The following is a 27,702-nucleotide window of genomic DNA, read 5'->3' as shown; positions in this document are numbered from 1 at the left end:
TTGCTGCTGTGCCTCCTTGACATAAAGGCCAAAAAAAGGAATACTTTGGCATGGAATCTCAGTATTATTGTTATTATCATATGATGATGATGATGTAAGATAAAAGCAATATCAAGTCGTGTGTACAAATGAGTTTTTTTTTTTTTTAATAACAGGGCCATGTATTTATGATGTGGCTTTTTTCCTCCTGGAATTGTCCTTTTTTTTTAAATAACAGGGCCATGTATTTATGTTTGTTTGTTTTTTTCCTCTGAAATTGTTGCGTGTCTGTGTGTGTGTTTAAGTTTAAAATTTTGTCAAGCAGCGTTTGGGTCCAAGCTGATTTCAGTTTATTTGAAGTTGAAACAAGAAAGTGACAAAAAAAAAAAAAGATGTAGCTGATGCTAACGTGGCATGCTAACATTGTCAAACTGGAGGGCTTGAATGGCCAGGCTGATTATCTTAATGTGCCCAATAAGATGAATGACGCCCCCCCACCCCCCTCCTCTTCCTCATCCTCACTTTTCAGCAGTTGTGCCATAAACGTACTCGGGGTCCCGCACCACACACCCTTCGACCACGACGATGACGACGACACACTGGTTTGACGGTTGTTGTTTTTGTTTTTTCCGAATGACAATCTCCCCCTTGTCATGAGAGGTGCAAAAAAAAAAAAAATTCCAATTACTACTTCTTTTTAGTTTTGATAATTTCCACTGCACACACCTTTCTTACAGTGCTTTTGTAAACATTTCTAGTGTATTTACAAGAAAATAAAACTTGCTTTCAAGTGCAAAGTGGCCTGCTGCTCTTCTTTTTTTTTTTTTTTTAAACAGATTTATAATGCACATTTGTTAAAAACTTCCTTCAGTGTTTAAGACACAATGTAAAAATTAGCACTATAATTTTAAAGATCTTATAAACCAACCTAAATTTATTTCATTTTGGTAGATATATTTTTTTAATTATTAATCTGCACTTCATGTGATTGTTTTTTTCCGTATATTTTTGTCAGTGTGCAACTTGTATTCACTTTTTGATCTACTTTATTTGCATCAATTTTTACTTCGACATGAGTCAAATATGGAAATATTTTTTGGGGTAATTATTTTCTTTGATTTTTTTTGGGTTACTGGATATTGGTATTTTGGCTGGGGTGATAGTAAATTACAGGATGTTAAATGTTTTTTTTTTTTTTTTTACAATGGCGGGAACACGCTCCTCCTGAGTTTCCACAGCCTGTTCTAGGGAAAGCTCACGAGTGATGACGAATTGGGATTGTCGGGAAATATTGTACAAGTCGTCAATTCAAAATGTAAACACAAAACAAATCACACGCTTACAGTCGTTGATACGACTGTTGTTGTTCTCTTGTCCCTTCTGGCTTGACATAAAGATATTTTGAGCACATGTGCCATTTCAGGAACGTGTATTAAAGTGGCAGCTCTTTGCATGAAGCCGTCGCCAAGAGGAAGCTTTCGGTTTCAAAAAGGTCATTGACCCTGCTGTCCAGTCATCACGAGACTGGAATCCTGTGATTTATGTTTTATGAGCTTCCTTCATTTTTTTTTTAACCCAGTCAGGACTTGCGACACACAGTAAGTGCTCCTTGTGACGACTCCACGACAAGTTTCGAACTGACGCTCCCCTGGAAGAAGCCACGACCCACGCCTTTGCAAACACCCCCGACGCGTCTGCCGGAAATGCTCCCTTCAACAATTTTAAAAAGGAGAGAAATAATATGTCCCAGCCGTGAATCTTTAATGAAATATCGATTGCATGCTAATGTAAACAAAGGGTATTTTGTGTGGTTCTAATTCCAAAACTAATTTGTTTTATTTATAGATCAAAATAAGATAAATAAAATCTTAGCGTGTTCATTCTTCAGAGCACCATCTTTGACTGACTGTCTTTTTGTGGCCTATCATTGTTGCGTTGTCTTCTTTTTTTTTTTTTGCTGAGTTTTCTACTTCTCTTTCCGCGTGAGCAACTGTTTTTTGTTTTCCTTTTATTAAGCAACAACAAGTCAACGACCTCAAAAAACTGCTGCTGTATAGAAAATCTATGCAACCACAGCACGACCATTGAGTTGAAGGAAAATATATAAAAATAAAGTTCTTTAAAAAAAAAAAAAACGTGTGAGGTGTACCTTGAGTTAGTTTTAACATTTTTATGTGAACAGAAGTTTTGACCTCTCTTGTTTCTACACTTGTGGAAGAGTCCAAAAAAAAACAGAAATGAGTGGAAAGGTGTCCTGTTGTGCACTTCTGAGAGCAGCCTGTGATGCAATCGTGAGCGGCTGGACGAGTAACCTTTTGCTCTGCACACTTACATCAATGCAAACAAATGTGCAATGTGTGTTCATGTGCGTGTGTATCACTATCTGGGTCATTGTCTAGTCAATGAAGGACAACGCACAGAAAATCACACAGTAGCATGAGCATCGATCCAATAAATGCTGACGTAACACCTACACTTTATTAAAAGCAGATTTAAAACCCGAGCCCGAGTTCAGGGGTGGGAAATTGCAGTCCTGGAGGGCGGCTATCCTGCATGTTTTCCATCTCTTCCTGTTGCAAAGTACCAGATTCAAATGATCAGATCATCAGCAAGCTCTGCGAAGCCTGATATTGAATAGGGTGTTTTGCAACAGGGCGACTTGGAAAACATGCAGGACAGCAACCCTCCAGGACTGCAATTGCCCACCCTCTGCCCTAGTTTGAAACACTAAGCTAAAACTCTAGAACCCTACTCTACTTTGAAACCCCAACATTAATTTAAAAACCCTACTTTGAAACCCCAACCCTAGTTTAATACCCTAAACCGAGTTTAAGACTCTATTTTGAAATCGAAACCCCAATTTTAAACTATACTTTGAAACACTAACCTTTATTTACAACTCTACTTTGATGGCCTCACTTTAGTTTAAAACGTTACTTTCAAACCTTAACCTTATTTTGAAACCCTAACTGTCGGAGAGTGTGACGCATATTTGCGTATTTTGAGCGACGGAAAATACTGTAATACTGTATATCATTTTATTTTAATATTTCCAGATCACAATATTCTTACAATTTACAACTACAACTAAACAAACGAACAAACACAAATCAAATACTTTTAAGATATTGTGCAGTTTTCGTGTCGCTTGGCTTCCCGCGCAGGCCGCCTGTCAAATCTGCTTGGTGACACGTCAAGTGCTCGCCAACTTCTCTGAAGAATGCGAATGCAAAGGCTCACCACCGAAATTCCACAAGGTCCGAAAAAAAAGAAGTTTTGGTGTCGGGATGCAAAATAACGTGTAGCCAAACACTGTATTTTCTTATCAGGCTATGAACAGCTCGACACTAATTCGTACAACTACTCACTATAGCTGTCATTACTTCTCCTTCCTTTTTCATTTCAATAGTATTTTTATAGCAACCAACACCGCCCCCTAGTGTACAGTCAGGGAACAGAACAGAAGTGATTCACGTTTGTGAGACAAATAAGATACACTTTCATCGGATATTTATCATTTATTTTCCCAAGCCACGCAGAGCCGTAACATAAGAATGAAAGAGCCGCAGGTCGCCGACCCCTGCCCTAAAACCTAATCCTAACTTGAACTCTACGATTCCAAAATCAGAGGGAACAACTGACAACGTATGATGGGAGACCAGCAACTGTGACCGGATATCAAGTCAGACTTGAATAGGGTCACTGCAAATTTCAAAATGGTAAGTGAGAGTTTTTATTGACCAGCCTCTGGGAAGTTTTAGAGCGGCAAGTTAGAATGGAGATGGGCTTTGTCGCAGTTCAGGTTAAGGTTATCACGATCTTTGAAAAGCGGTGTGACTGCAGCAGATTTTCCAGTCCAGCGGAAACGCAGAAACTTTGACAGGAAACAATAGATGGGAGCTGGCGCTGCGATGAGCTGAGCTGCTAATTTCCAAAAGAAAGGATCCAGTGCATTTAAAATCGATGCACATCGACTATTTAGCGTCCCGAGTTGGCAGGACATAAAGAAGACGTGTCCAACAGAAGATTCAAATCACACATACAGGATTTAATCTTTTAATAATGTACTCATTTTGTGGGGGTCACGTGACAATCACCCGACTGCATAATTACCCCCCCCCCACGACACACACACACACACACACACACACACACACACACACACGCGCGCTACTTGAGGTGTCACCATTGAATCGGAATTACACACTTGAACACGCGACTGGTTACGAAGTGCACTCTGACGTCACTTTACGACGTAACACGACATGTCACAGCTACAAACACGTCAAGTGCATGCTGATGCATTGCTGCATGAATAACATTAAATGACAAACGTACTACAGTCAAAGACAGTAATTCTACATAGCGATCCGTTTTCATTGATAAAATGTGTCTGTCGTCTGTCGAATCTCTGGCGTCATCATCATCATCATCAACATCATCGCCCACGTGCTTTTGGATAGACAATTTCAGAATATAGTGCATACATCTACTGTACATAGAAAGTCTTTGAAATCAGTTTATGATATTGATTCATCATTAATGGCTTTACTGAACTTGAGTTTGGCAGAAGCTTAAAAAAAATTAAATTAAAAAAAAAAGGAATATATGCAAACTCTCTGCATTACGTCTCTGTGTGCTTCTTTATTAAATATGTTGGTGACTAAACTGCTACCTTGATCAGAAATAACTTAAGCATATAAATAAATCACACCATAAATTCGGATGAACGAATAATCCTTCATTCCAAACAAAAGCCAAACTTTACATTGTAAAGATGAACATTTTCTCATCTTGACTCAAGAGGAAAAAAAAAAAAAAATTGACTAATTCTACTTATCTAGCTCGTTAAGTTACTCGGCTCGCCAAATAGCGAGCCAAGTTGGACCTTCTGCTGGCCCTTTTCTTTCAATCTTTTGACTTACGTACACAAAAAGAAAAAAAAAATCCAAATGGGAACACTCACGTGATAATATGACGTCGCTGTCACCAAACTACAACACAGTGACACAAAACCTCATACGAGTGGGCGGGGATGCGTGGACCGCAGGTCATCAGTCGAGGGCGGGGTCGCAGGCTGGACCGAGATCTCGCCGGTGGATCCTCACTGATCACTGATGGAGATTCTAAACCAAGCACATGTGATTTTTGGAGAGGCTCTTCTTGTTGCATTGACATCTTTGTGACGGCACCGCTTGTGGTGTGTGTGTGTGTGTGTGTGTGTGTGTGTGTGTGTGTGTGTGTGTGTGTGTGAGAGAGAGAGCCTTAGACAGCAGGAGGCAGTGGAATACAGATAGACAGATGGTCATAAGATCAGTAAAGCTGCAGCTCTCCTCAAAAGAACCTGTTTTAATCCATGCACCATCTACATGTAATGCTCCACCGTTTGTATTCAAAGATCCATCGCTTTAAACCAGGGGTGTCAGAGTCATTTTTGTCACGGGCCAGGTTGTCATTCTGCTCACAAACACAACAAATTGATGGATAACTACTTTTGAAATCAGAAGTCAGTAAAAAAAAAAAAAAAAAAAAACATTTCTTATGTTTCATGATTATAAGGCAACCTTAGCTTAGCAGTTAGCATGGCTTCTTTGTCTTTTCTCTTCGTCCGTTCATGAAAAACGATGCTTGTCGGGAGCGTAAGCTGACTCGCCGCCACGGCGTCTTTAATGACTGACTTGGGAGCGATTTTGGAACGTGTTGAGTCGCGTCTGTCTACGTCACACGCAGACTTTGCCTCAACCTCCGACTTCCCGTCGTAAGTGACTTGAGCGACGCGAGCGCGTCCAGCCCAGGGAAGCTTTTTGGGACGTCTCGGCGGTTGGGTCTCCGTTCTGCGATTCAATGTGTTTCGATGAAGCGCAAAAGACAAACTTTGCCGAGCGCATCGAGTTGCCTTGTGTATGAAATGCGCAACGCGGCTGAATTTCCCTTGCCGTCGTTCCAGCCGTGGACGACAACCATCTCACGAGATTGCGCGATTACCTGGGAACTCCAGGCGGCGGCGCTCTGTTGGGACGAGACGGTACGGACGGTCCGGGGTCAGGTGACACAGCCGGACGAGAGGGGGGGCCGGGTGGCGCGCGGGCCCCTGGGCGAAGGGGGCCGGGCGGGGCTCGGCGTTGCGGCGTCGGACTGGACATCGGGGACCTGGCGTGGCATTTATTTGCTTCAACTTGATTTCTCCACGGGAGGCTTATTCCGACCTAACGGACAAGTGACGTTTGTTTCCGGCGGCGTACCTGCGGCCTGACGGCATCCCCGTCACCTGCAGCCACGAGTCATCCACGGGCGGCGGCATGGAGGTGGTGACGGTGGACGTGCTGATGTCGCCGATGATGTTGAGTCCTTCTCGCAAAGCGTGGTACATCCTCAACATGTCGTCGCGGCGCTGAGCCTGACACGTCCGGACGCAAGGAGGGAGTCGAGGGCGTGCGCGGCGACGCGCGGCGAGACGGCGGTGGAGGTGGCTCTACCTGCTCCTGGGATTCCTCCATCAGAGTATTTTGGTCGGTACACGAGTAAAGCTGAGCCAGCAGGTCGGCGTGGATGAAGTCCTTGGTCTGAAGAGCAATCAAAGACATCGGCTGTGACATCACTTCCTCCGTGCGTTTGCCCGCCAAGGCGCGTCATACATTGTTGACCATAAGGTGCATGATGGTCTTGGGGACGAGGTCCCTGATGGTGCGATGGATGATTGACAGGTAAGAGTCCACCAGGCTCCGAACGATCTCCACCTGCCTCTCCAGCTGAGGATCCACGCTGTGGATTTGCCCGTCGCCGCTGGAGTCCTCCGCCTCCACCTTCAACCGCACACACACACACACACACACACACACACACACACACACACACACACACACACACACACACACACACGCTCATTATAATACTGCATTTAACATAAAGATTTTTTAAAAATTTTATTTATTCATTTTTTGCGGCCTTATTGAATAGTTATTTTCTATTCCATCTACAAAACTTTGTATGCAGCATTGGTTGTTTTACAGTGCGATATAAATACAGCGGAGTTGAGTGGAGTTGTAAAAATACGACGGTGTGAGGATCTTTTTTCCACATCACGATCTGCGGTGCTCCAAAGAAAACCACACCGACATCCTTATTTGCACTCCTGATTCTCAAGTTGTTTTCATCTGACTCACCTTTTCTTTATCCTGTAGGGGAACAAAGCAAATTTCACAGTGAAAAGATGATCAACATCATCATCATCATCATGAGGCGCTAATGAGGAGTACCACGCTGCGTTCGGGGTACACTCCCGCGCGTAGGAAAGACGCCTTCCAACTGTCCACCTCCTCCTGAGACTCACTGGCCAACTCCAGCTGACGGTAATCCTTGTACACGTTCCTTAAAAAAAAAAAACAACAAAAAAAAAAAAAAACATGCGTGCTTACGTACGTACTTTCGATTATATGCAGACAAATACATCCATAAATGCGTATCTCGTACCTGTGCTCAGTGTTGAAGAGAGCAAAAATGTGCTTGCTGGACATGAAACTCTTCTCGATGTCTTTGAGTTTCAAGTGATCAACTGTCAGCATGTACTTCTTGTCCTTCTCCTGCAGGAGGCAGTAGAGCCATCATCAAAGCGGCGATTGACGGCGATTTCAGTCAGTGGTAAAGAACGGTACAGGACAAAATGGCCGTGCTCCCCCCTAACACCATTTTTTTTTTTTTTGGATTATATGACCAAAAGTGTTGACTTGAATTCCCCGATAAGCTCGGGTAACAATTCTGAAGATGTACTGCACAATTTCTCGCTGTATGTCGTGTGCTAAGGGGACGTGAACTTGCACGAGCGTCTTACCTCGTCGTCTTTGTACCAGGACAAATTCTCTGCGGTCAAAACAAACCAGTACTCTTTGGCTCCGCCCTTCATGATGCCGATGTTATTGATGGTCAGCCAGCCTTTGCGGATCACCTGTCAGCAAAAGTGAGTCAAGGGCTCAGCAAGAGCGCCCACACATCGGCAGACCGACTCACTCACCATGATTTCATCCTGACAACCGGAAGCCAACCAGAGAGAAGAATGAGTGAATGCACCAAAATACGCCAGCCGGCATATATGCAGGTCACGTGATCGAGTTCACCTGATTGCCGCTCGCCTTCTTCTTGCTCATCTGACTGCTCTTCTGCTGAGCACTAAGGGAGCAAATACGACGGGGACCCATTGAGCAATTTCGATTTTGCCGATGACATCTTTTTTCCACGGTGACTTCGGGCAGTGGGCGGGGCAGACCCTGAACGGGTTGCCAACCAACCACGGGGCACACGTCGATGAACAACCGTTTGCAATCACACCAAGGGACATCTTAAGAGTGTTCCCTTGACCTGCCATGCATGTTTTGGGAATGTGGGAGGAAACCGGAATACCCGGAGAAAACCCACGCAGGCACGGAATGGGAGGACATGCAAACTCCACACAGGAAGTCCGGTCCCGGATTCGAACCCACGACCTGTGCACTGTGAAGCGGACACGCTAACCGGTCACCCCGCCGTCCCGCGTTACATGTTTCAAGCGGGTTTCAATTGATATCGAACGTAAAAAGATTGCGGTTCCCCTCCTCCACAAAGCTTTGTTTCTTTGCCCTTACTTTGCAAAACCAATGAAGTCTTCGTGGTTTGTGTTGATGTATGCCAACTCAATGTCCACCAGCAGCAGGACCTGACGTACGCACACACACACACACACACACACACACACACACACACACACACACACAAGGACAGAGACTGGTAAAGCTGGATCAAGACTGACTTATTTGACCACGACTTCCAAAAATTGTTGGACCGCGGCCATCGTGGCCCCACAACTAAAGCCGCAGCAGGCGTAATATTCGTGCCCTGAGACTCTTTTGTGACGAAGGGCTACGACACGCGGTAAAAACACGTGATTCGACAGACGGACGAGGAGACAGACACCTGCTCTTTTGTGCGACTTTCTCTGTCTCGGATGTGCTGAGTGACGATTCTTTCCATCTCTTCTCGCAGCAACGGGTACTGGGCCAACTGGAACAAACACATGTTAGCATCTACGCTGACCAGACGTGTGATGCGATGATAAATGGAGCAGTAACAGTAACGTGTCGTAACAGTAACGTGCTGAGGTAGTACAAGTAGAAGAGTTACCTTGAGGGCGCAAAGTCTGACAGTGTTGACGAGCTCGTTGATGACCAAGTCGATGCACTTATGACAAGGTTCTTTAATTTGGCTCATCTGACGCTTGACGATGGTCTCAAAGGCCATGTCGGGTGTGAACAGACCTGTCCTGAGCACACACAAACACACGACGATGAGACAGAGATGCTCACGCAGGCACTGGACGATGCCCGCGCGGATGACACAATGTCACCTGATGCCGTGAATGTTCTTGATGGCATAGCTGATCTCTTTGCGGAGAGTCTTCTCATCACTCTCCAACTGTACAAACAGGCACACGCGTACAGTCGAGACTTCGATATGTACGGAACAACAATGGCACCAAGTGGCTAATGCTGCTAATGCTAAATTAAGGATTTGTGCAATTTGACTCCACAAGAATTGAATAGTTTTTGTTGATCATAGTTTTGCTGATTTCTGCATTTCTTTTTGCACCGACGTGCGGTCACTTGAAATGGAGCCGTACACGTCCCAACGCCAATCAAACCGTTCCGGTCCGTTCTTGACGTGCGCGAGCGTGTGTGTGTTTACTTTGACGAGCTCAAAGGGGAAGCGCTCGTGAAAGATGCGATTGATCTTGGCTCCTCCCGAGAGCTCGCTGGTGTCCACCTGATCCCCGCAACCTTCGATTCGCTTCTCAAAGTCCACCGCAAACTGCTGCACCATCCTGAACAAAACACACACACACACACACACACACACACACACACACACACACACACACACACATAATCAATCTTTAAGTGTGGATGGTCCAGACGGCCCAGTGGCGACCTTGCCGAGTGACCATGTGCGTGTGTGCGTGCGTGCGTGCACTGACTGCAGCAAGGCTTTGGTTTTGCGAGAGGGATCGTCCGGATTGAAGTTCTTGTACTCCGCGACTTCCTTCTCGATGTCCAGCAGCTGCTTCTGAAGTTTGCTGCGTAAGGCGGGCAGCGTGTCTCGGATGTGATTGGTTAGTTGCTGTGGTGACACAGCCCAAAGCATAACGTCAAGTCAAATGCCAAGACAGAAGAGAGAGGAGCAAGGGAGAGTTGGGGGGGGGGGGGCACGCGTGCGCACGGACCTGGTTGAGAACCTTCTGCAGGTAGGCGGTTCCCATGCGCTCGGCCAGGTGTCGGTAGGACGCGTGGGACAGGAAGAACTTCCTCTCGGCCTGCAACGCCGCCGTGATGTCCTTCCGGCCGTCAATGTCTTTCTGACTGCGGTTGACCACGCCGACGTAACCTGACCGGGCCGGGTTGGGAAAGAGCTCGCAAGACCTTCACAAGTCCTCAACGCAACATAATACTTTGAACGACACCGGGGTGTCTAGCGCTCAAGGACAAGCCAGGTTTTGGTTGTCGTACCTCTGCGAAGCGGCAGCAGTTTGTTCTCCAGGATGTCTCTGGCATCGGTTCCTTCGTCCATCAGGTCGAGTTTGGTGATCACACCGATGGTTCGGAGACCTGTGCGCGTGCACACAGAAAATCAAGCGTTGGTACGCGTGGAAGTACAAGACGTGTAAGACGAGGATAGGGCGGGCCTTGGGCCACCTTGGGGGTCCACCTCCTTGGCCACCTTAAGCGCGTCGGAGTTGGCGAGGTCGGAGTTGGCGGGAGAAACGGCCAATAGGAGGCAGTTGTCCTTGGTGACAAACTGCATGAGCATGTCTCGAATCTGCTGCTCGATGTCCGCCGGCTGGTCGCCCACCGGGACCTTGGTCATCCCGGGAAGATCGACCAGCGTCAGGTTCAACACTGAGTGCGACACAAACACGTAAAACGTGTCAACACTCTCCTGTATGTGTGTGTGTGTGTGTGTGTGTGTGTGTGTGTGTGTGTGTGTGTGTGTGTGTGTGTGTGTGTGTGTGTGTGTGTGTGTGTGTTACCGTTGGGCGAGAAGACCCGTAGGTTGATGGGAACCGGACTGATTCCTTTGTTTTGTCCCGTCACTCGATCCGTTTCCGCTTCGATTTCCTGACGAACTTCCTCGAAGTCCGTGAACTTTTTTCCTTTGCAGTGCAGGAATTCGGCATATTCTGACGAAATGACGACGTCATCGGCGTTATTAGCCGCACGCATACCGGAGTGGACATGAAGTAGACACCCAGTACGCTTGATTGGTTCGGGGGGGTGTTCAGATGCGTATCATCATGCAGTTCACTGTCGGGTCCATCTCTTTTCGACAAAAGTCATGGCACATGTTAACAAACATCGTCACACGATTGACGCCTGTTAGCTTGTTAGCTGTCTCCGGAGTCAAAACTTAAACCCTGCTCAACGTCTGATCTGACTAATGTCCACCAAAATTCATATGCACATTCCAACTCTTGTCCATTTAAACCTGTAAATAAGTAAATAAATAAATCGGCACAAGACAACAAAACTGGCAGGGTTTACTTTCTGGACCAGAGCATGTTTTACTTGAGGCTCCCCTACATCAGGTTTTCTGTGGCTATCAGCAAATTAATACTTTTTATTGATATTCTTAATGCAACTGTGAGTTGAAGGCTTCGTAGTTTTCGAATGGATGGCTCTACGTAAAGAATGGGCAAAAGGAGAGATGGACTTCGTTAGAACGCAGCTTTTATTTTTCAACGTCTGCTCCGCGCAGTACTAACAAGAGAAAACACCTTCTTCCGGCTACTACAACACTTCCTGCTTTCCTTTAGCCAATCAGACGCTCTCAACATAAACATGTTTAAGAAATTATTAAAGACAATATAATTTGGGTAACCGTAACATGAAAGACTATACTGTAATGCTCAAACATAAAATGATAATAATTAACAATTGAACAAAAGCTTACACAACTTAAAACAAATGTCATGCCCACGATTTACGGCACACTCACACAAACCTAAAAGGATTAAATCTCATCCTTTACGCTAGAATGTTCGTACGCAGGCTTTAGGCACACTTGATAAATGGGGGCTCCAGATTCTACCTTGGAAACGTGAAGCAGACTTGCCGTCCACTACTTCACTTAAAATGCGGTCCAAGAAGAAGCCTCTCACCTGTTGGGCAGTTGATGAGTTGCAGCACTAGGGGGCGCCGAGTGACAATGCCAGACCCGCGCGGGAGGAAATCTCTGGTGGGAAACGTTAAGTATCATGAGTATGATCATCATCATATTACATGTGAAGCATTTTCATGTCAAATGCGACACCCCGAACCTTTCGACACAACGACACGGTATAGTTGTTGGTTGGTTGATGTCATGATTCATGAACAATCAGGGAAGGCTCCAGGATTTTTTTTTTCTCCCCTGGGGCTAAAAGGGGGGCTCGACCGATATCATATGGGAGCTGAGAAAATAATGTATAAATGTTATTAAGAATACAAAATAAAATGTTTTTTTGGAGGGGTTTAAGTAGGGCGACGCAGATTTTTGACAGCCCCCCCCCTCCCCACCCCCAGCCCCGGTATAGCGCCATCCCTGTGAACAGTTAAAGAGCAGGAAAAAAAAACATCCTCAACACTCATTCTCAATCAAGAGTAATAATAATGAAATATATTTTCCAGAATTCATCGAATCCAAAGATATAGTCGATGAAGATGAATGACTAAGAGGCTCCTGTTATGATATAACCGACGCGAATCATTCTGTTTGATTGCAGTCGTGTATTCAGAAGGCTGACGGAATGCCCTGTGCGCATCCAGCAGCTGAGTGCGGTTCGGTTGGGCTCTGCGGCAGCAAAGATGGACTTACTTGCCCACGAAATTCTCCAGAACGGAACTCTTGCCAGCGCTCTGGCCGCCCACCACGGCGATCTGAGGGAGGTCCAAACTGGCGTTCTGGCCGATGGCCGCGAACGCGTCCTGCAGCCGGTTGACCAGTGGGATCAAGTCTTCCATGCCGCGGTTGCCCATCTTGTCGTCCGGACGCCTCCTGCGTGCCTGCCTGCGTGCTGCTGCTGCCTCTCCTCCTCCTCGAGCCCCCCCCCCCTCCTCCTCCTCCTCCTCCTCCTCGTCGTCGTCGTCACGCAACGCGACGGCTGTTCGGACTCTGAGCTGAGATGCAATGACCTTCAGCTCATCCCCGCGCCAACCCGCGCCTTTGCACATCCGGCCAGTATCTTTCAAAACAAACGTCTGTCATGGAGCGTTTTGATTTTCTAGTTGACTAGTCAAATGGTGAAATCGCTTTGGAGTTAAAACAGGAAACATCATCAGAAAGGCCAAATGAGCTGAAAAATATACTTTTACTGTGAAAGACTGATGTTTCAGGTGTGTTGGAGAAAAGCTGACGAAGAGAGGACGTCATCAATCAGCTGCAGGTGCGCGTGAATATTCACTGTCTCACTCGTGGCCCCACCCCCCACTATTTAAATGACGGGGGGCCTCGCCGTCGTCTCTTCACTTTCAAGGCTCAGGCTGAAGAACATCCTGCACGTAAGTTTCCAGGCTAGTGCTTTTATCTCAGCCTTCATTTTGTGTGCGTGTAGTTAGTTGTTTTCGTGTTTGTATGCCAGGGGTGTGCAGAGGGCGCGGGCAACGAGGCGCACCCCACACCCCGACCCCCCTTTTCGACTAATTACCGAAAATGCGTTGGGAGCATGCATGTGATGTGCATTATGAATCAGTGGGGTGAAACTTTAGAAAAGCCCCGTGTGGCATCTCGTGTGCTTCAACACGCCATTGTTGTGCCCATGTTTGACTTTGAGCGTGTGCGTGTGCATTTCACCTTTTGTATGTGCTTGCGAGAGGCGTGGTCACGTTCATTGTCCGTGTGTCACGTTACTAGATGAATAAATAAAAAAAATGATCAAGTTTCATTGTATGAAGCTTGATCATGTTTCACGCCACAATACATCTTTATTAAATAATGCACCACGACTGTTGTGAACAATGTTCGACAGCCGCGTGTTGCGTAATTTTGAAAGCTCTAGTTTTTTCCGCTGCTCAGATGCAACATGGCGGCCTGCTCGTGTCAAACGTTGGATATTTGAATGTTACCATTGTGTAGCACTTGCCTAGCACACATGTGGCATGGAGTCTGGGAGGCCAAGTTGTCGGACCAGCTCAACTTAAAGTCTCCCCGGGTGCTCCCTGAGTCCAATTTGGGTCTTTCTGGACAGTCTGAGCCCTGAGTAATGGGTGGCGGCGCTTCGCGGGCACCCTGTGCTGCAACTCATTTCATCTTGCAGCAACTGTGTTGTTCAGTGCATCCGGTGTTTCTGTAATGTTTTTCAAAATGAGCGGCTGCCCCACCCGCCCTTGCAGGTGACACGATGGCATTCCACCCAGAGTTCGAGCTGGCAGGTCTTCGAGCCGGTCTCCAGGTGTGGAGGGTGGAGTGCATGGAGCCTGTTCCCGTTCCCGAGAGTCTTCACGGCTCCTTCTACTGCGGGGATGCATACATGGTTCTCAACACCATCAAATGCCCAGGGCGCCCCCTGCAGTACCGACTGCACTACTGGCAAGGTGCCGTCATAGGTGCCATACTGGCAAAGCGATCGGAGCGCAGCTCATGCCTTTGCTGTCTGATTGGGCCCGGATAGGCGAGGAATGTTCCCAGGACGAAGCTGGGGCGGCTGCTATCTTAACGGTCCAGATGGATGACTTCCTGCGGGGTGAGCCAGTCCAATACCGTGAAGTCCAGGGTCACGAATCCACCGCGTTTGTGGGATACTTCAAATCGGGACTAAAGTACTTGGTAAGTGGAGCAGAGTGGTTACCGTGACGATAAAGGAGATGTTCTGGTAAGGTTGGCATGATGTATCACAGGCAGGGGGCGTGGCCTCGGGATTCCAACACGTGGAGACAAACGACACGGACATCAGGAGACTGCTGCAGGTCAAAGGGCGACACGTTGTCAGGGCTACCGAAGTCCGCCTCAGCTGGGAGAGTTTTAACAGGGGGGACACCTTCATACTTGACCTGGGGAAGGTGAGAAGGAAGTTGGTCGTTTGGCTGGCAGGCATGCAGGCTCTTTAAAAAAAAAATCTCCTCGTCCCACCAGGAGATCATCCAGTGGTCTGGTTGCCATAGTAACCACTTTGAGAAACTGAAGGCCACTATGGTGAGTAGTGATGTCATTGTGGTGGCTCGCGATGTCATCAGGAAGAGACGAGGATCCTATGATGATGTGGGCGGGACTCCGTTGTTTGAGTGACAGGTGTCCAAGGGTATCCGTGACAATGAGCGTTGTGGGCGGGCCTCGTTGCTGATCTGCGACGACGGCTCGGAACATGGAAAGATGATGGAGGTGAGAAGCGCTGTCCTGTTGTTTTTTTGTCACACTGCGAGTCGGAATGCTTCTGACCTTTTGTGTTGAGGTCCTGGGGGACAAACCCGAGCTTCCGGAAGCCCAATCGAACGACATCAAGATGGACGCCTGCAACAGGAATCTGGCAAAGCTTTACAAGGTAAGACACGGCGTACTATGGAGAGGAAGATGTTAAATATCGGAGTGATCGTTCTTATATTTGGCCGCGCTTAAAGTAGGCTTAAGTAGAGATGTCTGCAAGAATTTTAGTCACCTCAAATGTATTTCTAGCCCGCTTTAAAACAATCACCAGTGCATACAAAATGCTTCTCCATAGAGCAAAAATTAGTAATAGAATAATCAATATTTGCGATACATCTTTATCTCTGGTAAGAAGGCTTTCATTGTGACTGGGGGTACGGGGGGGGGGGGTTCCATATGTTGCTCCTCAGGTGTCGAATGCAGATGGCAACCTGGATGTGGCCGTGGTGGCCCAACGTAGTCCCTTCTCCCAGAATGCTTTGCTGTCCAGCGACTGTTTCATCCTGGACAACGGAAGCAACGGACGCATTTACGTGTGGAAAGGTTGTCACGAGTCTCTCGCAATTTCAAAAACCGGCGCGCATTTGTGTTTTAAGTATATGCATGCGTGCTCGCGCAGGGAAGGACGCGAACGCGGAGGAGCGCCGTGCTGTCCTCAAGCTTTCCGAGCAGTTTATCCATAAAATGAATTACCCAACACACACTCAGGTAAACACACACATATATACATAGTTGGCTGGATGTTGTGTAGAACTAAACGCCGCCCCTTCAGGTGGAGGTTCTTCCAGAGCACGGGGAGACGCCGCTCTTCACGCAATTCTTTGAGGACTGGCGCCATCCCGATGACGTGGTTGGCATGGGAACGGCCTACGTGTCCAATCAAATCGCCAGGATTGAAAAGGTGCGCAGAGCTTTTCTTCTCCTCCTGATGGCTTTGACAGGGTTGGGCTACTTTCTGATTGGACAGGTCCCGTTTGACGTGGCGTCTCTCCACCAATCGGAAGCCATGGCGGCCCAGCACGGGATGTTTGATGCGGGAGACGGCGACAAGCAGGTGCGGTCAGAGACGCTCGCGTGCCCGTCTGGCTGTCCTGGAATGCGTGTGCGTGCGTGCGTGCAGGTGTGGCGGGTGGAGGGGCAAGACAAAGTGCCAGTGGACTCGTCGGTGGTTGGCCAGTTTTGGGGCGGAGACAGTTACATCATTCTCTACCGGTACCATCACAAAGAGCGAGACGGCAGCATCATCTACATTTGGTAAGATGATCGGAAAAGACCGCCGGTGCTTCTTCTGGCGCACTTTGAACGCATCGCCGTCACCCAGGCAAGGAGCAGAATCGAGTCAGGACGAGCTCGCCGCCTCGGCCATTTTGGCACTTCAGCTGGATGAGGAACTGGGAGGCGGGGCCGTGCAGGTGAGCAAGTGCGGTCCGGCGGCGGGTTTCGCACGTCCCACTCCACTTTTGTCCGCAGGTGCGCGTCGTCCAGGGCAAAGAGCCCGCCCACTTTATGAGCATGTTTGGGGGCCAGCCAATGGTGGTCTACAAGGGCGGGACATCCAGAGGGCGGGGACAAACGCAACCGGCCAGTCTGCGCCTATTCCAGATTCGAGCCAACGTCGCCGGGGACTCCCGAGCTGTGGAGGTGAGGACGGGCGTCAAATAATCCCACCCAACGTTGAATGACAGCTGCAAGTTGAGAGAAACTTGGAAAACCTTTTGTTGGATGTCGAAAGCGCTTTCGGAGTAACCATCAGTTGGTTGCATGTGATTGCAATACCTGAAAGACGGTGACTTGGCGCTTGGGGGTGGGGGGGGGGCGGGGGGAAGACATGCTGTCCAACTAGTTACAGCTGCAGATCTCAATGTTTTGACCGTTGCGCCCGCCAGGTGAGGGCGTCGTCCTCCAGTTTGAACTCCAGCGACGTCTTCCTGCTGGTGTCATCTTGGGGATGCTGGATGTGGAAAGGTCGCGGCAGCGGCTCGGCTGAAGTCAAAGGGGCCCAACATCTGGCCCAACTCCTGAGGGAGAAACCTGTCCAGGTGGATGAAGGAGGGGAGGAAGGTGAGATGCGCCCCCCCCACACCCCCCACGAGAACCAGTAAGCAGAAGATGGCGGCAAATTTGCTTTCAGGGGATTTCTGGGAAGCGCTGGGCGGCCGCCAGGACTACTGCGAGTCTCCCCGATGTGAAGCTCAAATGGAGGCTCATCCTCCTCGTCTGTTCGCCTGCTCCAACAAGACCGGAACCTTTCTGGTCAGTCGACGGCGTGTCGGAAGCTGAAGGTGATATATTTTTGTTTGAGGGTTGCTGCCATCAGGGTCTGCTGTTCTTGTCTTCAGATGGAGGAAGTTTCTGGTGAGCTGACCCAGGAAGACCTCGCCCCAGATGATGTCATGCTCTTAGATGCCTGGGAGCAGGTGAGTCACGCTTTCACCTCGTCTTCCGTGGCTGCCTGGGAGCGGGCAGCACCTTCCTTCCAACTGTGCCACTCGTAGACTTTGGACCTCCGTGGTCTTTTCCGCGTTGCTAACAAATGCTGACTTCCCCCCAGGTTTTTGTATGGATTGGGAAGGACTCTCAGGCGGACGAGAAAAGGGATGCGTTTGTTTCAGGTGAGTCAAAGCAGAAGTGGTCCTGAGAGCGGGCGGGAAATGATCCGCTGTTGTCTTCCAGCTTCGAGGTATATCGAGAGCGACCCGGGCAACAGAGACCCGCGTACGCCCGTGGTGACTGTCAAACAGGGATTCGAACCGCCAACCTTCACGGGCTGGTTCCTGGGCTGGGACCACGGCTACTGGACCACGGACCCCCTTCAGAGAGCCGTGCAGGCGCTGCACGCCTAACCCCGCCCTGCATCACTTTCTGTTCAACACCTTGAATAAATCCTGTCTGCAGATCTTTTTGTGTGGCCTCAGATGGGGGGGAGAGAAAGGAAAAAGCGCACAGATTGATGCGGGATTACTTTATTAGAGTCTCATGTTGCACAACGAAAAGCTTTACAAAGACAAACACAAGTCTGCTAAATTTCCCCATGATGGTCGCTTTACGTTCAGGCTTGTGATTAGTCGCCAATGTCAACGGCTAGTATTAAAGAACTGGTTTCCATAGAATTTCAAAACAAAATATGTTTTCTTTTCAAAATAAGACGTTTGGATCACGGAACTGATGTGATGGGCGGGGTGCTGTGTTGAAGCCTTTCCTGCTGCATTCAAACAAATTCCGTCGCGTCCTCGATAAAGCATCGGTTGGAAGGCGTGCATGGAAACGGGAAATGTCAGACGTTAAAGTTCATCTTGGACAGGGTGCGTGTGTGTGTGTTGCTATGGAACCTCCCACTCGCAGTTAACAGTGCCGCTGGGCCCGAGGCTCAGCAATTACCCGAATTGCGGAACTCGCCGTTTTCTGTGATCTGCAGGGATGATGTGTTGCTAGGCGACAGACCGTTCCTCTGCGAAGTCACGCCGTAGCGCTCCTTCAGCTGAGCCAGCGCCGCCATCAGGCGACTGTTGGTAGCGTCCAGATTTGCTATCCTCTTCTCCTGAGAGAGACAGAGAGACACACACACACACACACAACCGTTCAAATGATGAAAAATGTTCATTTAAATTGTGGGCAAGTCGTAAATCGGGCCGTATTAGAGGAGGAAGCACGCCATTTGCTCGCCCTTCCGTTAAAACAGACAAACCTGTGCCTCAATGATCTTTTGTTTGGAGTCAACCACAGCCTGCATGTCGGAATGGTCTTTTTTCAGCTCCTCTTCGACCGCCATTAACCTGCTCAGGTCAAAGAGCGTTAATGCGCGCGCACACACACACGGGCAGGTACGCGCGCACACACTGAGTCGTGAACCTGCTGATGATGCTGTTCATCTGGAGATCTTTGTCGTCCTGCAGCCTCCTCAGTCGACTTTCGGTATCCTCCAGCCGAGCCTGACGCACACAAACGGGCGCGTCGTAAAAGCTTTGATTTGCTGGCGCCATAAAAACTGCCAACGTCGTGTATGCATGTTGTGCTTGTGCGTGTGTGTTGGAACTGAAGAAAAGCTCTTGACTGTGGCCAAAGGGGAACATGGCAGTCCTCCCCCCCTGGGATTGAAAACGAGGTGACCAAGGAGCGATGAGTTGCACCCACCTGATATTCCTGCAGGAGACGCTGGTTCTGCTGATCCTGAACCACCAGCCGGGCCTCACACTCCTCCTGACGCAGAGCCGCCACACGAAGTTTCTCCTGCAGCAACGCGATGTCCTGCTGGTACTGCATAAGCACAAACACACACCGCGGGCCTCAGGTGAAGGGGGGCCGGTGGCAGGTTGAGGGGAGGTTACCGTTTACCTTCTCGATTAAGGCGTCGTCATGGCGATCGTCTTCCGCCTCGGCGTAAGAAGAGGCAGAGTTCATGTTGAGAAGCCAGGCGGCCGTCCGGTCCAACGCACATGGAGAGGGCGCCTGAGTAAACGCACGCGCACACACGTAAGTGTCATTAACTTAGCGTCTGGCCCCGCGGAGGTCGCCACGGTAACACACGCGGACCTTGTTGGCGGTCCGCAGTTTTTCGGGACTGTCTCCTTTGGATGAGGACGAGGCCTGGCGCAGTCGCGAGTGTCCGCTGCTCGGCCAATCGGGACTGGAGGACATCATGCTTCCGGAGGCGGGGCGTGGAGGGAGCATGCTGGGTGGCGTGCGGCCCCGCGGCGGGCCCGGAGGGGGCGCCGAGGAGGGCGGCGGCGGTTGGTCGATGCGACGCTGAGGACCCGAACTGTTCTGACGAGGGGGGGCGGCGCCACCTGGGCCAAGAGTGAGATTTCATCATCAGTGACATCACAGACATAAATGGACTGAAAATCGTGAAGCGAAAAGTGCACGTTTGCGCCCCCTCGTCCATTTATAGTGTTCACGCACGCCTCCTTAGGCACGTGCAAATTGGTGGCTCACAAAAATGGTGGGAGAATGCACGCACCTGCAAGGTGCACAAACCAGACACCAAATACGTCGCCGAGGTATGGGCTGTATATCTATGAATGCAAACACCTGCGAAATCATCATGTCGACGTGTCGAAGGAAAGGAAAAAAAAAAAAGTTACTTGTGATGTTTTCCGAGAGCGAGAGCGCTCGTCTGTTCTGCTCTTCTCCGCTGCTGCTGCTGGACATGGCCGACAGACGCTCTCCTCGCTCGCCCCCGGCGGCCACGCCCACTTGCATCTGGGTGAGGAAGGCGGGTTTGGGCGCGGCGGCCGGGTTGCGCTCATCTCCGCCCTGCGAAGTGGCCGAGCCGTCGGAGGGCGTGGCCTCGGCCCTGTGCGGCTGTCGCGACGACATGTGATAGACGGGGTTCTGGAAAGACAGCGGCAGCAGCCCCGCCCTGCGCTGCCATTGGCTGTCGTCAAGAGCGTCGCCGGGGGAGGCGTCCTGCAGGTCCACCAGAGACAGGCTCCGCCCTTCCGCACTCATTTCCTGCCCCGCCCTCCCGTACGCCGCGTCGTCGTTGGGCTCCGAGTAGGAGGAGCTCGGGGCCGGAGATCCTCGCGGGCCTACGGGAAGACGCGGAAGGTCACCGACGGGGCTTCGGGAGTAGACGACGGGTGAAAGTGGAAAGGTCACCTGATGCCGGCTGAAGGCTGGAACCTTTTGTGACGAAGAACAAATCTTTGTTTTCGGGTGTGGGTGACGGAAGCCTGGTAAAGTCCACCAGCCTGCAACAGATCTGTGAGTTATTTCCAGAGAGCTTGAGTGACGGCTATTCTGCTCCCGACGGTGTTGTGGCCCCTCTAGTTGAATGTTGTTTTTTTTCATGAGTGTTTGTTCCAAGGTCGCAAACAGTCACAAAGATTGATCTTTTGATGTATTCGTTCACATTGCAAAAACAAATGCAACTTTTAATGTGATCGGAACGCATCCGCGACGTGACACGCATGCGCACAAAGCACATCGTCGAGTGACAAGCACAAAAGATGAAGTGGCAGTATTTACGGAAATGTCGTTTTTATCAGTTTATATCGACAGAGGAGCGGTGCGGGAGGAGGTAGAAATATTTTGGGGAAATGAGACGGATCTCCTCATTTCATGGAGATGTCTGCCAACGATGACGTCACGTGATTGCCGTGCGTAATCTGATTTACATCAAACGAGGAGAGAAGACCAGGTCCGATTTAAAAAAAATAAAAAATTATGATTATTTCACTGCATGAAAAAATAAAGAAAAAGATACGTGTGGCATACGATCTGCAGTGAGAACCGACCGAGCCTTTGTACTCCAGCTCTCCGACCTTCTCGTGAGGCGATTGCAAAGATGACACGGGTGTTGAGACTGACCCTCCATCCAGTCCGACGCCACACTGCTGGCCGAGTGAGGGATTGCAGGCCGCCAGAGGAGGCGAGAGGGGCGGCGACAGAGGCGGCGGGGACGCCACGTGCTGCTGGAGCTCGGGCGAGGAGGCCGAGGCTCTCCCGGGATAAGCCCCGCCCCCAGGGTTGGCCAAAGCCGCCGAGACGTCTCTGAGAATCCGAGGAAGCGGACTGAGCTTGCACAGACACGACTGAGGACACAGTGAAAGATGGAAGCGGCCTACTTAGTCATTTTGACTGCGCGTCTGAATGTTTGGCCCGCGCACGGCCGGTCACCTGATCCAGCTCGGCGAGCAAAGTGTGCAGGCAGGAGAGCTCCCGGCCGAGGTCGACGTATCCGTCGAAGCCGGCGCCGGTGTGGTTGAGTCCGTCGGGATTGGAGATCTCCTGCAGGAATCGCTGCATGCTGCTCCACTGGCGCTCCACAAAGTCGTTCATGAAGAGCATGTACTCTTCTTTGGTGCCGAACCTGAAAAGCGACAGCGGTGCGAACGGATGTGCGCGCGCGTTACAGCGGTCGGGGCGGCGGCAAACGGGTCGGCCGAATGGACTCACTTGCTAAAGTTGGCCAGCGTCTGGATGACTTTAGCGATGAGAGTCAGCGTGCGAGCCGTGCGCTCGTCCGGGTATCCTTGCGTCAGGTCAAAAAGCGACGGTGACATCACCGCCGGGCACAGGAAGCGCAGGAAGAGCGACGCGCTGATCAGGCGCTCGCTGATGTCTGGTCTCCCGCGGCTGCTGCACTCCTGACGCCACGATGCAAAAACCTCCTTCAGCTCACGAGGAAACACCCTGTAGGTGGCGCACACGCACGCCACCGTCACATCGATGACCTGCACACGTCGAGTCGGCGCCAAGTGCGCATCCGCGTGGTTGTCTTGAGTGTGACCGCGCGCATGCATGTGTGAGACCTGTAGGAGTCGAGTATCTTGCAGAATGCGAGTTCGCAGCACATCCTGAGGTTGGCCTGATGCTCTGCCAGGTCCGAGTTGGCACAGCGCGACGCGTCCACCTCGCAGTTCTCGTCGGACTCGTACAGAGCTTTGATGAACTCGCCTGAACACACGCACACGCCACATGTGCAGTCCTGTGCGGCGCGGCGCGTTGCGTTGCAAGTGTGCGGCGTACCCAGCGCGTCCTGCAAGTACTTTTGTCCAATCAGCTTCAAGTATTCCTCAATGCTTTTTGTGGCCAGGGTGTTCTCTCTGAAGATCAGCTGATCGTTGTCACGGTAACGGTCCACCTCCGACATCATCAAGTCCGTCAGGAAGTCCTGCGGACGGGGAGGGTCAGTCGACGCGCGACGAGGGCGGGCGGGCGGACGGCGGCGGCGGGCCTCGTACCTTGGCCTTGCCGGTGCTGTGCAGGATGTGAACCAAGGCGGCCGCCACTTCCTCTTTGGCTCGCAGGCCGATGGAAGATTCCAGCGTGTTGCACAGCAGCAGGTAGTTGGCGCTGATGAACTCGGCAAACTCTTTGTACTGCTCCATGGGCAGGATGACCACACTCTGGTAGCGCGCCTTCACCCGCACCGTCGGCACACTCGACTTACCTGCGCAGAAACGCGGCAGCATGACAAAATCGTAAACGGCGGATGCCGTGAGCACTCCAGCACATATCTAAAACAAAAAGGCGGGCGTGGGCCGACGTGGGACTCACCTCGGATGGTGCTGGGCATGCTCACCGTGTACCACTTCTCCACCAGCTGTCGGCCCGTTACCGTGACGACGGGGATGTTGACCAGGCCCACGTAGCTGCTCTTGTCCTTCTTGCGTTTCCTGTCCGTGTCTTTGTAGATGTGCAGCGTCATGGCGCTGACGCACGGCAGACTGCTGAAGTCGAAACGCTCCCCCCAAAATATGTTGTCGGTCTTCATCTTGCAGGACGTGCGTGCGTACAGGCTGTCGTCCAGACAAAGTTCACAGAAGTACCTGCACGCAAGCCAGCGGCCGTCGACACAGGCCGGGGTAAGTAGTAGAAGTCTTCAGCTTCTCAACCTCCAACCACATCCAAAGTTTCCGGGGTCAACATCAAGTCAGACAGACAATTTTGCGAAGTCACCACATCTAAAATGGACACGCGAGCGATCAATAGAGGCGAAGGAGACGTCACCTCTTCTTGGCGGGCAGGTCCTTGGCTTCGATGACCCACAGGGTCAGAAGGTTCTCCACGCGTCGGCTGTTGTCTTTGTTGGGCTGCACGGCTCGCCGCAGGTTCTCCATCCACTTGTCCCGTTCGGCCGCCGAGCGACACGAGAAGCACTTGGTCCCCGTGGAAGTGGTCACCTGCCAACCAGTCGCAACGGCGGATGTTGGGAGTCGGCCAAGGCGCGGCGCTCGCCGACCGACCGACGCGTGTCTGACCTCAAAGCAGTAGTCCTGGCCCAGAAGCGACGAGTGAACGGGTTTGATGATCACCGATTGGTCCATTTTCAGCTCCAGAGAGGCCACGCCCCCGTCGCCTAACACTGACTCCTGGCTAGCGCAGTGCAGCCGACGCATCACACGCCTGGACACAAGACAAGCATCTCGACATCGCGTATCCAGCCTACGTTTGTTCTTGAACCAGCCCAATTCGGCAACCGCATGTCTAACAATCGATTTGTCATCAATGTGTCAGACGGTGAAAACATGACAGCGGGAAGGAAGATGGAATGAGCACTTCAAGCGCCTCCAGAACAAACAAGTTCTGAATCGGTGAGCAACATACACGACCTCAAGAACTGCTCTTTTTTTTTTTTTTCAAGAAGACGTTATATGGGCCACCAGTGACCAAAACACGGCATTCCGGTTCATATTGCGTTGGTGGAAGACTAATAAAGAGAATAATTCATCAAGCTCCAATCTCATGGGGCGACCATGTTGGGCAAATGTCCCCCTCTAGTGGCTAGTTGACGTCACAACTACCCACGCCGACTGCGAATAACGTGACCGAGAAAAGTCCGCCGGGTTGCGCGGTGTGCAGACTGTGTTGCTGAAATGATGATTTTAACTTGAACTTGCTCATATGTTGACCATAAGAGCGTGTTTTCATTATTGGTGGCAAAAACAATGTATTCTTGCAACAACAAAAAAAAAGGGGTGGGGGGTTTATTCCACCCTGTGTCTGTAACCTGCTGTAAAAAAAAAAAAGGCAGCAGGTGACAGACACAGTTGGATACGTACGGCATTTTGACATGTTAGCTTGGAGAACTTGTCGAAATTTTGGCCCGTACAAACTTAATGAAGCATATTGAAAGGCATTTTACTTTGGAGCTAAGAATAATGAAGCTGTTGTTCTTGTTTTAAAAATACCCTCTGAAAATACATGTGCTGTATTTTACATTTGTCAAGGCCGTTTCAATTGAGCTAGCGATGAGGTCCGCTAGCCAAAGGGACGTTTTTCGCCACCCCCACGTGAAAATGTCGTTCTCCACAGAGGCAGTCGTCCATCTGCAAAGTTCCTGTTGCCTCGTGGCCGTTGGAAGTGGCCAACCAAATTCGGCATTTGGAACGAATGTTATTTTGGGGAACTGTGGTCTCGTTGCTCGTGACAGGCAAAAGTTACGTTATCTGATTGGTGAAAAAAGTGCTGACGCAAATACTTTTCCTCACATTATTATTAAAGGCTCGACATGAGAACAAGTTAACGAGCCGCTATTAAATGTGAATTGACAGGAAGTTGACGTGACCCAATTCCGATTTGTTTTTTTTTTAATCCGTGTACGCCAATTCTGACAACCGTCACGTTAGCGTAAAAGCGTCTAACATGCGAACGACGTACTTACAGTAAATGTACATGCAATTGGGAGGTAAATATGTAAAATTAGAGCTGTATTGCCATGGAATAGAACATCAAAACGCTTCTTAAATGATGTGTAAAAACATTCCAAGAGATGTAAATACGCGAGTCCATAAATATTAGATTGTACTTTGAAGGCCATTGATCCGAACGAATATTAACATTACGGGGCTGTCAGAAAATGAGTTGACCGTCGCAGTTTCCCTGAAATACAAAACTTAAGTTGAATGGCTGCGTTTCTAAAGGTCGCATTTATAAAGGAGGGAGGGAGGGAGGCAGGGGCAGTATTGCGTTCATGCTATCACGCACACCCACAGTCATGAAGATTTGGAGGCACGGCCGGCAGCGGCGCGCAGGTTGACTTTCGCCTTCGCGTCGCTGAAAAGCGGAGCTAGCCTAGCCGCATGCTAACGCAGCAGCGCGCTCGATGCAACGCGCACGCACTGCAGATGGTGTGTCGAGCGAGAGGACAAAAGAGGACAAGGACTCACAAAGCATTCTGTGGGTTGAAGAGGAGGTGGAAGAGGACGAGGAGAAGGAGGCTTATACATCCGTGCTCGTCTCAAGCAAACAGTAAATAGCCCAAGAAAGACGAACCTGCTGATCCTGTCTGTGTGTATGTGTGTCTGTGTGTCTGTCTGCCTGCCTGCGCGCGCGTCTCCTAGCTACTGATGCTGGATGCTCCAGCCGCGGCCCCTCCCATCAGGGATGCTGCCCTACTTCCTCTCCTCCATCTTTGAAAGACTGCAGCTGCTGCGCAAGGACACACAGTGACGACATCTTCTTCTTCTTCTTCTGCACGCCTCCCATGTACAAAGTACACAGAGCAGCTCGCGTTGCCACAAATGTACAATACCTGTCCGATGGCCTACCCACCTGGACTGCATAAGGTACCAGCGATTTCATCCTCTGTACACCTCCAGCGTGCATATCGCCGGCGTCAAGCCGAAGCCCTTGTATCTCCAAAATTCTCCCTTTTCACGAGATGCCCAAACCGGCTCGTATGTTCAAACATTAACATTGCATCACGAAAGACAGCAGACCATTTTCAACACACGGACATCAAAAATCGTGCCCAACGATGTACAAAATGAACTCACAGCTTTCACTCTCTGCCTCTCCTCCATCTTTGAAAGACTGCAGCTGCTGCGCAAGGACACACAGTGACGACATCTTCTTCTTCTTCTTCTGCACGCCTCCCATGTACAAAGTACACAGAGCAGCTCGCGTTGCCACAAATGTACAATACCTGTCCGATGGCCTACCCACCTGGACTGCATAAGGTGCCAGCGATTTCATCCTCTGTACACCTCCAGCTTGCATATCGCCGGCGTCAAGCCGAAGCCCTTGTATGTCCAAAATTCTCCCTTTTCACGAGATGGCCAAACCGGCTCGTATGTTCAACCATTAACATTGCATCACGAAAGACAGCAGGCCATTTTCAACACACGGACATCAAAAATCGTGCCCAACGATGTACAAAATGAACTCACAGCTTTCACTCTCTGAGGATGTAAAAAGCAGGATTGAAGAGGATTTGACATTTGATCCTCTTCAGCAAAAACTAAAAATTATTCTCCTTTCCATTCTTTGTTCAAATTACCGCAGTGGCATACGAAACCTAGAAATGGCAAACGAGCAGGACTGCGAACCCAGAACCCGCGATGGTGGGGCTGAACTCAATACATCTATTTCATTTCGACATACGGTACCTTCAATGTATATATGGACGATCTGCAATGCTTGACATGAACACGTATTTCTGTCGGTCCTGCTCCGCGCAGCTCTCAAGTATGCTCACGTTTGCCGTTACCTGCCGTCATACGTGTTGACGCTGCTCTGGCGAAAGATTTTTGGATGGGAGCCACTTCTGCGAAGGGAACGCTTCAGCCTGGTGGACAGGAAAGCCTGAGCGGGAAAGCAGAAGAGCGCTCACACCGATGCCCGACATCGGGCCGAGAAGCATCTTCATCTTCCCGCCATGCCGGCGAGCTTCCTACCGTCACTTTGGCGGTGGGCGTGTCCAAGGCGCTGCTACTGAGTACGCTCAGGGGACGTGGCCTTCTCTCGGGATGCTCTGGAAAAGGTACAAAGCAGCCATCTTGGCTCAGCGAGCGCGCGCCACTTGGCCGCTCAGTGAGCCTCAAAGGCAAACGAACACTTGGAGAGCTCTTAGAAATGTCAAGC

The 27,702-nt window shown here is 50.0% G+C and overlaps 3 protein-coding genes across 4 annotated transcripts; 1 reads left to right on the top strand and 2 right to left on the bottom strand.

The window, feature by feature from the left end:
* Positions 1 to 4,021: 4,021 nt before the first annotated feature.
* LOC109525259 (dynamin-1-like) lies at positions 4,022 to 13,223 on the bottom strand. Its single transcript, XM_019885613.1, has 23 exons — positions 12,853 to 13,223; positions 12,158 to 12,231; positions 11,030 to 11,179; positions 10,695 to 10,898; positions 10,509 to 10,607; positions 10,226 to 10,386; positions 9,980 to 10,122; positions 9,691 to 9,826; positions 9,353 to 9,420; positions 9,130 to 9,268; positions 8,923 to 9,009; positions 8,595 to 8,665; positions 8,091 to 8,142; positions 7,988 to 7,999; positions 7,808 to 7,921; positions 7,450 to 7,559; positions 7,236 to 7,347; positions 7,143 to 7,154; positions 6,615 to 6,782; positions 6,456 to 6,542; positions 6,222 to 6,376; positions 5,965 to 6,129; positions 4,022 to 5,105 (listed from the first exon to the last, which is right to left on the bottom strand). Exons 1-23 carry the CDS (start codon positions 13,206 to 13,208, stop codon positions 5,084 to 5,086), a joined length of 2,697 nt encoding a protein of 898 aa, XP_019741172.1. The 5' UTR covers positions 13,209 to 13,223; the 3' UTR covers positions 4,022 to 5,083.
* Positions 13,224 to 13,444: 221 nt separating this feature from the next.
* Positions 13,445 to 18,318, top strand: LOC109525260 (gelsolin-like). The gene is made up of 19 exons (XM_019885614.1): positions 13,445 to 13,535; positions 14,367 to 14,567; positions 14,645 to 14,799; positions 14,871 to 15,032; positions 15,106 to 15,165; positions 15,262 to 15,351; positions 15,422 to 15,511; positions 15,804 to 15,936; positions 16,013 to 16,101; positions 16,166 to 16,294; positions 16,361 to 16,447; positions 16,514 to 16,647; positions 16,715 to 16,805; positions 16,864 to 17,034; positions 17,280 to 17,454; positions 17,525 to 17,646; positions 17,733 to 17,810; positions 17,945 to 18,005; positions 18,067 to 18,318. Exons 2-19 carry the CDS (start codon positions 14,375 to 14,377, stop codon positions 18,234 to 18,236), a joined length of 2,190 nt encoding a protein of 729 aa, XP_019741173.1. The 5' UTR covers positions 13,445 to 13,535; positions 14,367 to 14,374; the 3' UTR covers positions 18,237 to 18,318.
* A 22-nt stretch (positions 18,319 to 18,340) lies between these two features.
* On the bottom strand, positions 18,341 to 26,311 carry LOC109525258 (disabled homolog 2-interacting protein-like). Of its 2 annotated transcripts, XM_019885612.1 has the most exons (18): positions 26,007 to 26,309; positions 24,099 to 24,243; positions 23,848 to 24,020; positions 23,395 to 23,666; positions 23,079 to 23,287; positions 22,864 to 23,008; positions 22,647 to 22,791; positions 22,291 to 22,527; positions 22,012 to 22,204; positions 21,703 to 21,926; positions 20,992 to 21,083; positions 20,475 to 20,921; positions 19,924 to 20,177; positions 19,726 to 19,839; positions 19,525 to 19,647; positions 19,243 to 19,322; positions 19,079 to 19,166; positions 18,341 to 18,931 (listed from the first exon to the last, which is right to left on the bottom strand). In XM_019885612.1, exons 2-18 carry the CDS (start codon positions 24,234 to 24,236, stop codon positions 18,761 to 18,763), a joined length of 3,105 nt encoding a protein of 1,034 aa, XP_019741171.1. In that variant the 5' UTR covers positions 24,237 to 24,243; positions 26,007 to 26,309; the 3' UTR covers positions 18,341 to 18,760. The 2 variants fall into 2 exon arrangements, with proteins under 2 accessions (XP_019741171.1, XP_019741170.1); XM_019885611.1 differs by having other exon boundaries at positions 22,647 to 23,008; positions 26,007 to 26,311.
* Between the last annotated feature and the right edge of the window lie 1,391 nt (positions 26,312 to 27,702).

This window comes from Hippocampus comes, unplaced genomic scaffold, assembly GCF_001891065.2.
Source record: "Hippocampus comes isolate QL1 unplaced genomic scaffold, H_comes_QL1_v1.1 scaffold78, whole genome shotgun sequence".
NCBI classification, from domain to species: Eukaryota; Metazoa; Chordata; class Actinopteri; order Syngnathiformes; family Syngnathidae; genus Hippocampus; species Hippocampus comes.
The sequence above is the reverse complement of the archived record's forward strand: the minus strand, read 5'-3'. Positions and strand labels throughout refer to the sequence as shown.